Source organism: Eptatretus burgeri, chromosome 10 (genome assembly GCF_056783735.1).
Source record: "Eptatretus burgeri isolate ZD-2024b chromosome 10, Ebu_testis_v1, whole genome shotgun sequence".
NCBI classification, from domain to species: domain Eukaryota; kingdom Metazoa; phylum Chordata; class Myxini; order Myxiniformes; family Myxinidae; genus Eptatretus; species Eptatretus burgeri.
The window spans coordinates 6002365-6018588 of NC_140970.1; the positions used below are offsets into that span (position 1 = coordinate 6002365).

Sequence of the window (16224 nt, forward strand, 5' to 3'; positions counted from 1 at the left end):
CGGGTCAGGTTTATAAGTCGCAGTATTGAGCTGAATTACATAGTTTAATGAATCTCTTCCTATTTTCATTTAAGATGTGGCCAACAGTACCTTGAATAGGCAGTGTTTTGGTGCCACATACAGAATTGACAGGGAGGGGTGAGCAGAATACACCTCGGCCCAAATTGAGCTCGCAACCTCTTGAACACCAGTCTCGTGTCCCCACTAGAAGGCAAATATAAATGGCAAGTTAACGATGAAACACGAGAAACAGCTCAATGTGAATTAAAGTTGGTTGGACAAGGAACACTAGAAACCACAGATAGTGAGGTACCTCAGTGAAAAACATCGTTACATGGCAGACAAAAGCACCATTTTATTTTATTTATTTTTTTCACCAAAGAACTGCATCGACTTGCTAATTAAGAAAAGGTCATGCTCCAAAAAATCGGCTTGCCGGAAAGGTCTTTTATGACGTCATTATGATATGTTTAATTGCATGATAACGCAAACAAATTTGGAAAATGTGATCACAGTGTGCTATGGTTAGGTTTTAAGTTACGACAGTCATGTTTTCCAGGTCAAGGAATGTGTTGTTAATCATTGCTTATAATAAAACTGACCATTTAGGTCATATGATGTCATTATGACGTCATCTCTTTATGAAAAATCTTGGTGATGATGCAACGCAATATTCTCATGAAACAGATGAGAGAAATAATTAAAGTGTACTATTACAATACCTATTACACCTCACATTGGTAATCTGGTATTACCATTAGGATACTTTAATATGGACTAATGTATAACTGTGTGGTCTGCTCATGAAGCACTTTATAACTGAGTTTTTGGGGGGGGGTTTTTGTAAAAATTTAATTGCAGTAGCTATAGTTACTTCATTGCAATGGTGACATACGAAAAGAAGTTATTTTTGACCGCTGCAGTGTACTGCGTCAACTATGCTGAATGAATCAGGAAGGTAAGGCTTTCTCTTCAGACATTCAGAAGGAAATGTGGGTGTTTCTCTGAAATCTCCAAGATTATCGTGATCAGGAAACTCGATAATGCATGGACCACTCCCGTGAAAGGATCCTATGGCTGTGGTAGAAGAATGATTGTGATCAGTGTTATCTAATGCAACAACTGTGACGAGACACTTCCTCAGAATAGATGGACACATACCTTCAGCTTGAAATTTATCACACATTGAAGAGGCTAAGGAATTCTCAAGCTGTAGAACCTGGCTGCACAAGGTCCGTCTAAAACGTAACGGGACTGAGCCTGCTGTGTGCTCCACTTCCACAACTTGAATGAACGGGTTGCATCACAGTCTTTCGCAACATTCCAGCAATATATATATATATGATTGGTGATGGTTGACTGCGCTCATTGTGTAATTTTTTTTTTTTTACATGTCGTGCTTTACACGTTGTCCAGTCTGAGTCGTCGCGCTATGAGTCGTGAGCAGAGCCAATCTGAAGTTTCTTGCCAAGCTTGGCAAAACACCTTCTGAATACTTCGCAATGCTGCAGCAAATCTACGGGGAAGAAGCAGTCACGTACACGTGCATTTGAATGGCACAAGAGGTTCAAAGAGGGACGGGAGGAGGTTGAAGACGATCCACGGTCTGGAAGACCTTCAACAAAATGGTGGACAACATCGAGCGTGTGAAGCAGATGGTGCACGCAGATCGTCGACTCATTGTGCGGATGATTGCTGAGGAACTTTCCATCAACAAGGACACTTTTTGTTGCATCATCACTGAATCTCGAGATGCGCAAGGTGTGCGCAAAGATGGTCCCCAAGCTGTTGTCCAAGGACCAGAAACAGCAAAGAGTCACTGTCTGTCAAGACATTATCGAGCGCCTCGAGGACGATCCAGACCTGCTCGGGAGAGTCATTACTGGCAATGAATCGTGGATATTCAAATACAACCCCGAGACCAAACCGCAGAGTCGTCAGTGTAAAAGTCTGGCATCACCAAAGAAAGCAAGGATGTCGAAGTCGAAGGTCAAGGTGATGATCATCGCGTTTTTTGACATCAAGGGCATTGTCCTCTTCGAGTTTGTCCAACAGGGTCAAACAGTGAATCAATACCTGTACAAGGAGATCCTCCAGTGCCTCATGAGATCAGTCTGGGACAAGAGGAGGGATCTGTGGGAGAACAACGCCTGGGTGCTCCACCATGACAATGCCCCTGCTCACAGTACCCTGAGCATCCGACAGTTTCTGGTGGAGAGGAACGTGCCAACTCTGGAGCAACCCCTGTATTCACCAGACTTGGCCCCTGGTGATTTTTTTTCCTATTCCTGAAGCTCGAGGGGGTGATCAAGGGGACCCGATTTCCTGATGTGGAGGCCATCAAAAGGACCATGACGATGGAGCTCCGGAGGATTCCAGAAGAAGCCTTCCGGGGGTGCATCGAAGCATGGAAGAAAAGAATGGACAAGTTTTTGAGACTGGAAGGAAACTATTTTGCAGGGGACAAGCTGTGATTTCAATATATTTTTTGGAATAAAATTTCTGTGAAGTCATTCCCGTTACTTTTTAGATGGACCTCGTATGAAATACTCAGGCCTAATTTTGCTATTTGGTCCATCACTTTTCTGTTTCTTGTCAAAGTGTGGATGTTCACAGTCTTTCGCAACATTCCAGCAACATATATGATTGGTGATGGTTGACTGCGCTCATTGTGTGATTTTTTTTTTTTTTTTTTAACACGTCGTACTTTACACGTTGTCTAGTCTGAGTCCGTCGCGCTATGAGTCGTGAGCAGAGCCAATCTGAAGATGGTAAGTGGAGATGGGTACATCCGATGTAGATTGGAAGTGGAGGCTCTCACTCTGGAGAATGCCGATTTAGAGTTTCTTCTGTCTGGCATCTTTTCTTTGAGTTGTGAAGGAACAATTGAGATCTAGTTTGGACAAGCCTGGGTATCATCCACATCACTATTTAAGTTTGGTCCATAAAGGATCATTTATGAAAGGAGTTTTGTGCTGGGCTGCATATTTTGACAATCCGGGGGGGAAACGGCCAGAAAATTTGAAGTGAGTCTCTGAACATTTCTTCTCTATATTTTTGCTACTTTTGCAAACAAGAGAGCTTCTGATTCAGAGTTGTGCTCCAGACAACCATCCTTGAGCAATTTTTGCATTCCCCCTGGAAACACAAGAACTACATTCTTGCCATCTGATTGCTCCCGCACACCTGTATCAGCAAAGTGTTCAAGAAGCCTGTTTTTGAAATGGGTCTTGTTGATGGATATGTCAATCCCAAAATCTTGAAGATGATGGTATCGAGTGTGAAGTTCAGACAGCTTGAAGAGACATGTTCCATCCTCAATGGCATATTCAACATGAGACACCAGCTCCACAAATGCTCTGGCATCTACTCTTTCTCCTTTTATGTTTGATGATGTACTTTTTCTTTGATGAGCCTGATGTCTGTTTCTATATTGTCAAACAATCAACATGATACCGAGCTTTCAGAGCAACTAAATCCCCACCTGCTATTTTTGCAGGGAGCTGCTCATCTTCGATGTCAGTTGCCATCTGTCAGAGGGATTGATCAACACTAAATGTTTCAAATTTGGGTAGTTTGTATGCGTGAGTGGTTTCACAGAATATACACACACATTTAGCATTGAACACAGACTGCCTCTTTGAACATCGCATCTCTAGCACCTCATACTGTTTTTCTTGTTTTCTTTGTTATTTATTTGCCTTTCAAGTTTTGATTTGTTGAACTTTTGATTGCAAGAGTGATGCTATGAAGCCTTATTTCTTACAAAGTGTTCTGCTGTTCCTTTTTCTCCATTATTCTACGTCAACTGGCAATGCATTGATCTTGCGAAATTCTTCCACATTTTAAAGACATGCATTGTGGACTGTGGTTGCATCATCATTGTGTCTTGTCTGAGGACATGACAAGTTCTCTGGTGTAGCTTGCTGACAGATGATGCAGGCAGTCTGAAACCATGATGAACTGAAAATTGTAAATACAAAACAAATAAAATTAAAACTGGTAAACCAGTAATCTCGGGCTTCAAGGCGTGCCTCCATTTTAACAAATTTCAACACTATCACCCACATGATATGGGTTTCCGAGTTGGGAAGTTAGTTCAAGTCTGCAAGTTAGTTCAATGGGGCCCAGCTACGGGGTCCCTCATGTTATATCAATGAAGGATTGAAAAGCCCATTGCAATACATGATAAAGAAAGAAACTTCACATTGGACAAATCGAGGCTGGACAAATTTTCAAGTCCCCAAAAAAGTCCAATAACTCCACATTTGCATATTAATGTAAATGGCGAACTTGTAGAACGTAAAAAATATCTTCCAGAATGTGTGGTCACTTTTTGTCTATCTTCTTTGGTTTTCATTTTACATGTCAAAAATGGGTGATTTTCAACTTTGGGGGGCTCTGGGGCCTCACTGGGGTAAAATACAGACATAGTGTAAACATATTTGGAATCCCCTCTTCAAGGCCTATCAGAATCTGTCATTAAATTTTTTTCAACTCTCATTTGCATATTTGGCATATTTAATGAGGCGAATCGGCATCATTTTAATCATATAAATTATGCAACGATTTCGACGAAATTAACAACTTAGCATTCCAATGGAACCTCGCAAATGTGTGCAAAAGTTTGAGGCTGTCGTATTACCCCTTCTGGAGAAGAAGATGTTTTTAGGTTTTGGAGAAAATCCAATATGGCCGCCATACCACGTGACCGACGTCATCAAAATTTCCAAGGTATAAACAGCAAGTGGAGAGTTATTAAGGTGTTAAGTTTCATTGAATTTCATCAAAGCATTGTTTTCATTTAACGACATTTCAAAAATGGGTGATTTTAAACTTTGGGGGTCTCTGGGGCCTCACTGGGGTCAAGTCCAGACATGGTATAAACATATTTGGAGTCCCCTGTTTATGTACTATCTAAATCTGTCATTAAATTTTTTCAACTCTCATTTGCATATTTTGCATATTTAATGAGGCGAATCGGCATCATTTAAAATCATATAAATTAAATAACGATTTTGACCAAATTAACAACTTAACATTCCCATGGAATATCGGATATGTGGGCAAAAGCTTGAGGCTGTCGGATTATCCTTTCTAGAGAAGATGTTTTTAGGTTTTGGAGAAAATCCAATATGGCCGCCATACCACGTGACCTACGTCATGAAAATTTTCAAAGTATAAACTTCAGGTGAAGAGTTATTAAACTGATAAGTTTCATTGAATTTCATCCAAGCGTTGTTTTCATTTTATGACATTTCAAAAATGGGTCATTTTCAACTTTGGGGGGCGCTGGGGGCTCGCTGGGGTCAAATACAGACATAGTATAAATATATCGGGAGTCCCCTGTTTATGTGCTATCTAAATTTGTCATTAAATTTTTTTCAACTCTCATTTGCATATTTTGCATATTTAATGAGGCGAATCGGCATCATTTTAAATCATATGAATTATGTAACGATTTCGACCAAATTAACAAATTAACATTACCATGGAACAATGCAAATGTGTGCAAAAGTTTGAGGCTCTCGTGTTATCCGTTCTGGAGAAGATGTTTTTAGGTTTTGGATAAAATCCAATATGGCCGCCATACCACGTGACGTAAGTCATCAAATATTTCATAGTATAAACTTCAGGTGGTGAGTAATTATCCTGTTAAGTTTCGTTGAATTTCATCCAACAGTTTTCCCTCCAGATCCGCCTCAAAATCGGTCAGTAGAACATAAAACGCCTTTAATAATAATACGAACGATTTCAATAGAGCTTCAGCCATGCTTGAAGCCCTAATGAGGACATTTAACAGGACTGCTAATTCAAATATCTAAGGAATTACAATAAGGGGTATGAAATCATCATGACTATACTGTATTAAATTTCATTGTTTTAGGTGTAATTAGAAGACAGACGGTTGTAATAGCAACACAATATTTATATTTATATTCAAATAAACAAAACAGAGTTATCGTCCCAATACAGGGCCAAAACGTATATGGATAAATATTCACTTACAACATTTAAAATATGAAATTCTACCACTGTTCTTTGTTTTTACAGTAAAATTAAGAAATGATGTCATAATGAAACCATAACACTTAATGGGTAGCTTTAATCTATATAATTACATCGTTATGCAGTTCCTTGACCGACATAAATAGGCCGTTTGTCTTAAATATCACATCATAGCATTTTAGGGTGTAATCTTGATACTGTCTTGGTTTTACACGGTAAGTAATAGGTGATGTCATTATGATGTCATAAAGAACCCTCCTCCATTGTTCATTTCTTTGGTGCATGACCTTTTTAAAATCATAATTCCCATGCACACCTCTTGTACAAAAATAGCGCTTTTGTTCACCGTGTAACGATCCTTGTCATTTTTGTCGCTAAGGTACGGTACTAAGGGGTTGTTGAAACAAACCGCTCCGGTCTTTTCTTGTCTGGGTGTGTCTGATGTGTGGCATGCGCATGTTCTTGAAATATAGATTGCTTGAACTTTTGTCTTTAAATGTGCATTTTCTCAGTCATTCTTAGTTGGGATTGGGTCCTGCAGTGCTGGGTGTGTGGAGGCAAAAACACTGAGGTCAGCTTGTCAGACTTTAGCTCTTCATGGGAAGTTTGCCCAGCTTTTATGTTATTAGATGAGAGCCTTGCTTGCCCAGTTAACCCATGGCCCTGGGTTAAAAGGCGAGAGTTGCAATACGGTCATGTAGTGCAAATCAAAGTAATGGCTCTATACAAAGTGACACTAACCCCACACCTTTTCTGCATTTTTTTCCTCCTTTCTGCGCTTGTCCCAGCCTCAGCATGTGTACTATAGTACGGCTGCTTTCTAACCCACGTACATCGAGTGATGGGGGAACAAACCACAAGATTATGACAACACGGCATCAGCCCAGATCACTGCCAACAGCAACAGCGTTCATGCCACGCTGTGCTGTCTGCGCATGCGTGTTCTCACTCCCTTTATTTAATGGCTTGAGTGTTGCTTTGTCAACTGCTGGCTTACACACATGCCTTGCCTCATCACCTTGTTAACATCATTCCTTGGGATACCCAGTAACCTTCCTAAGATAATGAAGCTATTTGGTTTGGACAGGAACATTGCTTGCCAGGAACCAAAGTTCTGTTGTATGTTGAAGTTTTCTGTATTTGTGTATTTATTATAGTAATTTTTTTTAATTTTTTTTTTTTTAACTGGCATGATTATACATTCAACTGGAAATTGGGAATTGAATTGTGGTTTTGAAGAAGCCTATCAGAGGGACCTTCCTGCTAATAGCTTGTGAGGCCTTTTCTTGGGTGAAAATGGCGTGCACGTTTTTACTTCAATATGATTATGAATCGCTTTGTAAACAATGCGATTATGAAATGTTTGTTTGTTTTGCACATTGCACTGAAGAGCACAATGACAATCGAGCTTTAAATTGCTATATGATAATTCCTGGAGTGAAGGCATTAAGTTAATTGGGCAGGAGCAGCCAGCCACCTTGTCATTTCCACTTTGTGTTTGAGTATGATGATGTGGCTTTGGGACCTGATGCCTTCCCTAGTATGTCACCTGGTGGTAACTTCAGCCATTCACAACATGGCTCCATCAGTCTGAACAGTAATACAATGGAACACTTTGCTTTGTAAAGGCTCGTGTCTGTCTGTGTCGGCAGATGAGTTGCACAATGGATTCTAACAGTATAGTAAACGCTGTGGCTCGCAGAGTGCAGCTGATGTTTTGAGCCCTTCTTCGGAGTCGAGGAGGACTATTCCTAGCAACCTCATACGCACTTCGCTTCCCGCAATGGATAATGTGCTTTTATCGGCTTTCAATTGATGAAATCCATTATTGAACAAAAATATGGTAGTCTTCACATTTTGAACAAGGTGTTCCTATCAACTTGATGGAAAGGTGTTAGATCTGAGACCTGCAAACCTGTAGACACAAGAAAACCTTTGCTTAGCCTCACAAGAGGCTTGCACTGGTCCATTGGATCTTACAGTTAACCTCTTATTGTAGTGTGGCTTCAACCTTTTAGGAAGAAAGCATTCACCCCTTGTTTGAAAGTGGGATTATTGAGTTTATGGAAAATGTTTATATTTAGTAAACACTTGAAAAGGATTTTGTTAAACTTAAGTGTATTTTCACATGTCTATGTAATTATATTTTTTTCTTGTACAAGTTTTTTCATTCAATGAAGTTAATAAAATATTGTTCCGAGATATTTGCTCCATTTCTAATACTATATTGTCCACAATTTGCGATTATGCTATTTCAGTAGCCTTAAATGTACAATTTCAACTTATTGCACTCAGTTCTGTTTCTGGAAACAGAAAATGTATTTGTCGCTAAATTGTGTTTCCTTCTCGTTTTGTGCTCTCACGTGACCCAGGACAGCAAAGTAAGTTTTTGTATGGAATAAAAAAACTTATTTTGCACGATGTCTTATAAACAACTTCTTTATTTTGTCATGTTTCTTGGTCAATACCAATGAGATTAAGGACTGTTGAGATTAAACTGGGAATGTATTCAAATAATGAAGGTATGTTAGAGTAGGAAAGATAGATCGAGATGATTGAAAGATTAAAATGAATGAACGACGTCTTAGTAAGCTCGGACGGTTGAAAATAACGACCAATAAGAGAGACTTGTGTGGAGTTTGTTCCTTTATCAGTTGGATACTATAATCTAATGCATGTCCTCTCTCTGCAGGAAGCTGAAGTCTCTCGGAACGTTCTGGAGGAGTTAGGACTGGCTTGATCGAACCATAATCGCTTTGGCCATTTCTGCCTAATTTCATTGAAAGTCGCCTTTTGAGAAAAACCCATTAGATTTAATTTTTTATTATTATTATTTTGTACATTTCCCTGGGTCTCCTGTGAGAACTTGCAAGTAAAAGAGAGCGAGGTTTTAAACTTTGATACGGAGTGGATAACATTCCAATTATATTGTGGACTTTCCAGTAGACTGCAGACATACCAGGTCTATCCAGGAGGTGGCAGCAAGCAACAATACACAAACAACTAAAATAATGACATCCGTAAGAGTACACAGATGCTCTTACTCTTAGTTGGTCAGCACACATCGACTATGCCTTGCTCTTTGCACATCTTTTGGTTTTTTTCCAAAACGTAGTATTTGTAATCTCTCTGCATGTAATAAATAGGTGAAGGCTTTTTGACTTTCTGCAGCAAAGGAAGAGTTGCAGTGAAAGTGACTTTTTAAAAATGACATAAAGTAATTGAGGCCTGGCGAGGAGTGATGGAGGTGACATTTTTTAATGATATGATGATGATAGGCTCGGATGATAGGGGAAGGGTTAAAATAGTGCTACATAGCATTAACTCCAAAATGGCCGATGTGGCCCTTGCATCACTCCTAGCAACGCCTCAATTATCTAAAAACTTTGACAAAGACATCATTTCAGTGAATTTTGATAAATTGCTTAGTACCAACCATGAGTTTTCCGTGCAGATAATGCTGGCCCAGGGTATTGATGATATGATGGCAAGTTGTACATTTACTTAGTGCTTCATGGAAAGTGCCCTTTTAACCTTCCCACTACCAAGATTTGCTCTCGTTATGTCGAGTGCTTCGTTAGATGGTCCAGATTGCGTATAAGTTTGTGGTTTTGCTGTTTGTTTTTAAGGAACCTCATAATCAGTTGTTAAGCTATTAGGAAGGTGATTTTAGTACATTACATCCAAATTCCAAATATTGTGGTTTAAAATAATTGAAATGTGATCTTTTCTTTCTTTTCTGTTTTTTTAAACTTGGAATATGACAAGGAGTAGAATGTCCAATTTCAGGTGTAATGTGTTAAAGAACTTGCTTGGTAGTTCTTAATTATGGAAGGGGAGCATCTTCGTAGGCCTTAGTTATTTTATAACTTGGTTTATGGATCTGCCGACGGTATATTTGCCAAAATGAAATATAAATATAAATATAAATCACATTTTTAGCCTTTTATATTTATACATTTTCCGCCGAAGGTGCAAAAGTTTCAAAACCCGAAATGTAAACGTCGGCATTTATTTTCAAAATATAATTTCATGCGCGCGCCAAAATGCTGAGTCACCTTTAACCAAACTGCGCAGTCGAGCTGTGCAGTAGAACTGCGCAGTCGTCTTCGGTCATGTCGTCTGAGCAGTGGCCAGCGTGGTTCAGATTTACTGTGGTTTCTGGGGCGAAAGTGATTGTTAAGAAGTATGTCAGCGGTATAAATTTGAGTGACTGTATTGGTGATTTAATCACGCAACATCTTGACGACTAATATTCTGGCCGAACTATTGCATCAATTCAGTGCAGCAGCAGGGATGATTCGCAGGCTACTCTCGATCGTGCCGATTTTGTTTCCATCTAAAGTTGTACACCGCTGTTCGTATTGAAAGATTTTGGTGCCAAGTACGTCAAAGTTTCCCTGCGAGATGCTGATATTCAGCCTTCAACGGACCAGAAATCAGCCTTTGATGTGCTCATGGGAATGGGGAGGACGGTACGATCAGATTCCCACTGAAAAGTAAGAGCTGGTTCTGGCTCTGATTGACCGTTTTGAGCGTGTTGACTCCTCGTAGACATTTTTAAAATCATATCCAGCACTATGCACAGGTGTGCATGCACACATCTACGACTTGGACAGTAATTTTCTCAGTATTGTTTCCATTTGTTTCATGATCCAACAGGTCTCTATAAGAAAAACATGCCAGACAATATTGTAAAAACAAGTTTTAATCCTTCTTTATTGTTTTTCACATCAGATGATACAGTGAACATGGGCATCCTGCATTTGAATGGTCTTCCATCTTCAATGTTTTCTTCGATCCTCTTGGTCCAGGATTTATATTTATTTCCCCCCACCAACCCTTGTCTTTTCCATGGAACATCCGAAAAAAAATCATAAAAATATATAATTTCTAAAAATTGAATTTATATTTCGACCTACCGACCCTACATTTTAGCTGAAGAACTGCGTAAACCAAGTTATAAAATAACTAAGGCCTTATTAGAGATCCTTTTTCAGTAAAATCTTCACAGACAGCATTCTCAAGGAGTCTTTTCCTTGGTGGTGTTCCCAATGATACACAAGCGCATTGATCAGCCACAACCTCCATAGTTGTCAAAAGTAAACACTCAAGTTGTTCCTCCCACAACTTCCAAGACATAGGTGATGTCACAGCTGGAGGATCAGCTGAAAAAAAATCGTGAATCAAAATCTCACTCGCAGTGTGTCCACCAGCACGTTGTGCTACAGCAGGAAAGTTTCCCACATCTTTGCCTCATTATCAAACTTATTTATTTCGGCTTCCTGAAGCTGTTGTGCTCCTTGCACTACCGACTTGTGTTACTTGTACATTGACCTAAACCTTTATATCCTATTGGTGCTCATGCACACAAGGTTGCTTTGTGTCGACAAGTTCCAGATTATTGAGGTGAAAAACTTAAGGTTTGTTTGTTTTGTTTATTTTTATTCATCCAACTGATGCGGACATTGTTTTGAATACTGTTTTATGGAGTCATTTATTTGACTTGAACCGAGTGTAAAGGACCGCATGTTTTTTACATATGTAAACACCTTGACATGCACAAATTGAAAAATTGATGGTTATGATCGAAATAGTATTTCTCAATTTTTGAAATGCTTTTTATTTCATTTGATATCGAGGTCTGCATGAGGTTCTACTCCTGAAGTTGTTGAAGCAAGGAGTGCATCTTCATATTTGAGCAATCCACATAATTATCAACCAAATCGAGTTATCTTCCTACTGCATTTTCTTTAAAAGGGAATCGATATTCCAAAAAGTTTTGAAAGGGAACTTTCAACCAATGCAGAAAACGCTCACGAGCACTATCGTGATTTTGTAGTCTGAAGATGTTCTTGTAACCAATTTTCAAGTAAATGATGGTCAAAACATCTGATCAACAGGTACGGTTTTTATATTGCATTGCATTTGTTGTACTGCAATGTGTATTTATTTGAAGCTGGACCTTTTACATTGCTATTGAACTGTGGTCTAAAATTCGTTAGAATTGTGTTATTTGATTCTTTAATACCTGTCAGAGTTGAAGTGATGTTACTTATTGTGTGCATATGTTGTACGTGTTGGCCTCATGATGTTTACCAATTTATTGGGTATACTTACACGTTACGAAAGCTTGATTAACGAGGTAATTTTACAGCAATGCAATTTGATTGACTTGCAAGACCAAACCTCAGCCAACAGTCTGGATGATGGAGGGTCCTCTCGCTCATTGGCAAAGGAAGACTTGTTACATCCTTGGATATTGTGAAAATTTATCACTACCGGCATCTTCAAGTTATAAGCTTCCTTCATGAATATTTATTTGAAGCCAAGACAAACTATTGTTACATGTGTGATGTTAAAGTTTAAAAAAAAAAACTTTTTTGGGAAGAAATGCTTCTCTGGATTTGTGTTCCACATTTGCACCACAGATTACAAATTGTATGAGAAAGAGCAGGTTTACCAGATGCAGGAACTTTGTTGGTGGAAAAATTCAATTATTTGCCCTTCATGCTTGGAAAATAAACTCAGAACATTTAATTCAGCACATTCAGCAGTTTGGCATTCTCCCCTCTGACACCTTTATCAATTTCAACATGCAATCACTTTTTACCAGCATCCCTGTTCCAGAGATCTGTTCTATTAAGCATCGTCTACAAGAAGACTCTGCACTTCAGGAACGTACTGGTTTACCAACAGATCAAATTTATGACCTTGTGTGCCAATTCTACATCATTCAAATGGCGAGACTCGTTCTACCAACAAAAGGAGGGTGCAGCAAGAGGTTCTCCTCTCTCACCCATCGTACCAAACCTTTTCATGGAAGATTTTGATTGCTCAGCCCTCCTATATTTTTTGGTTCACGGGCGCCAGCAGTGACCACTATTTTTGTTGTGTCTGTGTGTCTGTCTGTCTGTCTGTTTATGACTCTCCAGAGCATAGCTCCGTGACATTTGATGCGATCTTGATGAAACTTGGACACAAGCTAGATAATCATGGTGTAGTTGTCTTTTTGTATGAGGGGCGTCCCACGCCCCTTGTGGGTGGAGCCACGCCCACTTGAACTTTTTATTTATTTATTTTTTGCTCACAATTTCATTTCCTTGAAGCTGTGCGTAATGTCCATAAGTACAACATATAAAAAAATCCGATTTGATTTGGTCAATTTTGACGGAAGAGATAGGTTTTTACAGTAGGGCTTTCTCAAAAGCTTCCACAAACTCAATTGTACCTATCGTGGCATTGTTAAATAATGCCCGCGCACCATCGTCACCTCCCGACTTGTGTATGTATGTATGTATGTATATATATATATATATGTATATATATATATATTTTGTATGAATATGTATATATATATTTTGTATGAATATGTATATATATTTGAAATATATATATATTTTATATTTATATATTTATATATATATATATATATATATATATATATATATATACATATACATATACATATACATATACATATACATATACATATACATATACATATACATATACATATACATATACATATACATATACATATACATATACATATACATATACATATACATATACATATACATATACATATACATATATATATATATATATATATATATATATATATATATATATATATATATATATATATTTTTTTTTTTTAATTAGGAATTTGTTGTTTTGTTAAAGGAAAAGGCATATGGCGAGCTGTATGAGAAGTTGGATACAAAGGAAGGGGAAAAGGATTTGTACCGATTGGCCAGACAGAGGGACCGAGCTGGGAAGGATGTGCTGCAGGTTAGGGTGATAAAGGATGCAGATGGAAATGTGCTGACAAGCGAGGAGAGTGTGTTGAGAAGGTGGATGGAGAACTTTGAGGAGCTGATGAATGAAGAAAATGAGAGAGAGAAGGTTGGAAGAGGCGGAGATAGTGAATCAGGAAGTGCGTGGATTCGTGAGGACAGCTATGACAAGGATCAAGAGTGAAAAGGCAGTTGGCCCAGATGATATACCAGTGGAGGCATGGAAATATTTAGGAGAGCTGGCAGTGGAGTTTTTAACCAGATTGTTTAACAAAATCTTGGAAAGTGAGAGGATGCCTGAGGAGTGGAGATTAAGTGTACTGGTACCGATTATTTAGAATAAGGGTGATCTGCAGAGCTGTGGTAACTACAGAGGTATAAAGTTGATAAGCCACATCATGAAGTTATGAAAAAGAGTAGTGGAAGTTAGGTTGAGAGGAAAGGTGATGATTTGTGAGCAGCAATATGGTTTTATGTCAGGAAAGAGCACTACAGATGCAAAGTTTGATTTGAGAGTGTTGATTGAGAAGTATAGAGAAGACCACAAGGAGTTGCATTGTGTGTTTGTGGATTTAGAGAAAGCTTATGACACAGGGTGCCAAGAGAGGAGTTGTGATATTGTATGAGGATGTCGGGAGTGGTCTAGAAGTATGTGAGGGTGGTGCAGGGTATGTATGAGGACAGTGTGACAGCGGTGAGGTGTGGGGTCAGAATGACGGACCGGTTTAAGGTAGAGGTGGGATTGCATCAAGGATCGGCTCTGAGCCCTTTCCTGTTTGCAACTGTGATGCACAGGTTGATGGACGAGATCAGACAGGAGTCTCCATGGACTATGATGTTCGTGAATGACATCATGATCTGTAGTGAGAGTAGGGAGCAGGCTGAGGCGAGCCGAGAGAGGTGGAGGTTCGCACTGGAGAGAAGGGGAATGAAAGTCAGTAGGAGTAAGATGGAGTACATGTGTGTAAATGAGAGGGAGGGTGGCGGAATGGTGCGGTTGCAAGGAGTTGAGGTGGTGAGGGTGGATGGGTTTAAATACTTGGGATCAACTGTCCAAAGTAACGGAGAGTGTGGTAGAGAAGTGAAGAAAAGAGTGCAGGCAGGATGGAGTTGGGGGAGAAGAGTTTCAGGAGTGATTTGTGATAGAAGGGTATCTGCAAGAGTGAAAGGGAAAGTATACAAGATGGTAGTGAGACCAGCTTTGTTGTATGGTTTGGAGGATGTGGTGCTGACAAGACAGGAGGTGGAACTGGAGGTTGCAGAGTTAAAGATGCTGCAATTCTCGTTTGGAGTGACGAGGATGGACAGGATTAGAAATGAGTATAATAGAGGGACAGCGCAGGTAGGACGGATTGGAGACAAAGTGAGATTGAGATGGTTTCTACATGTGACCAGGAGGGATGCGGGGTATATTGGGAGAAGGATGCTGAGGATGGAGCCGCCAGTTAGTAGGAGAAAAGGAAGGTCAAAGAGGAGGTTTATGGATGTGGGGAGGGCGGATATGCGGGTGGTTGGTGTGACAATGGAAGATGTGGAGGACAGAGTGAAATTGAGACTGATGATCCACTGTGGCAACCCCTAACGGGAGCAGCCAAAGGAAGAAGATATATATATATATATATATATATATATATATATATATATATATATATATATATATATATATATATATATATATATATATATATATATATAGATATATATATAATTTTATATTGTTGGGGGTCGGGTGAGAAGACCACTAGGTGGGGGAAGCTGTCGCACACGGATAATTCCGTGATGTGGTGGGTCGCTTAACCGACCGTCGATGCCAATAACTCAACTGCGTGACCGAGGGTCCTCCCGTCTATGGGTTAATCGGGTTACCAAATTAATCACGTGGTTTAATTACCGGGGAAACACGCCCTCGGTACGCCTTGTCTGAACCAGATCACTCTACCGGATCGGATCACTTTACCGGATCGGATGCAGCCGAGCGACACTGCCAAGGACATACTGGCTGAAAGGAACAGATCATTGGGAATAAAGACCCAGCTAAACTAGGATTCGGACCATGCTGGATCAATGAAAGAAACCACAAAGACGAGCTGGGAACATTCCTAATGATAATTTATTAACAGTGGCCGAGGAAAGGTATGTGGTATGATAAAGATTTATTGGGGTGTGTTGTGCAGAGATGTGGAAGAGAGGTGTGGTGCAGCAAATAAACAGGCAACTTACAAAAGGGGACACACCAGACTTAATGTGAAATTAATAACAATAATAATGACAACGATCTTCTGCAGTCTTACTTAAGCAGACAGGTGCCAAAAAACACACACACACACACACACACACACACACACACACACACACACACACACACACACACACACACACACACACACACACACACACACACACACACACACAC

The 16224-nt window shown here is 39.5% G+C and overlaps 1 protein-coding gene across 5 annotated transcripts in view; it reads left to right on the forward strand.

Annotated features, from left to right (window-relative positions):
* The window catches only part of LOC147017880 (AP-1 complex subunit sigma-2), a 57189-nt gene extending 44636 nt beyond the window's left edge, over nucleotides 1–12553 (forward strand). For 2 of the 5 annotated variants that reach the window (XM_085896974.1, XM_085896969.1), the window contains exon 5: nucleotides 8702–12553. In XM_085896974.1, coding sequence (XP_085753100.1) covers nucleotides 8702–8749 — 48 coding nt within the window. In that variant the 3' untranslated portion in view covers nucleotides 8750–12553. Of the gene's footprint in view, nucleotides 1–6797; nucleotides 8212–8701 lie in introns of those variants that run through there. The other 3 variants (XM_085896973.1, XM_085896968.1, XM_085896970.1) reach the window with 2 other exon arrangements.
* Nucleotides 12554–16224: the final 3671 nt, after the last annotated feature.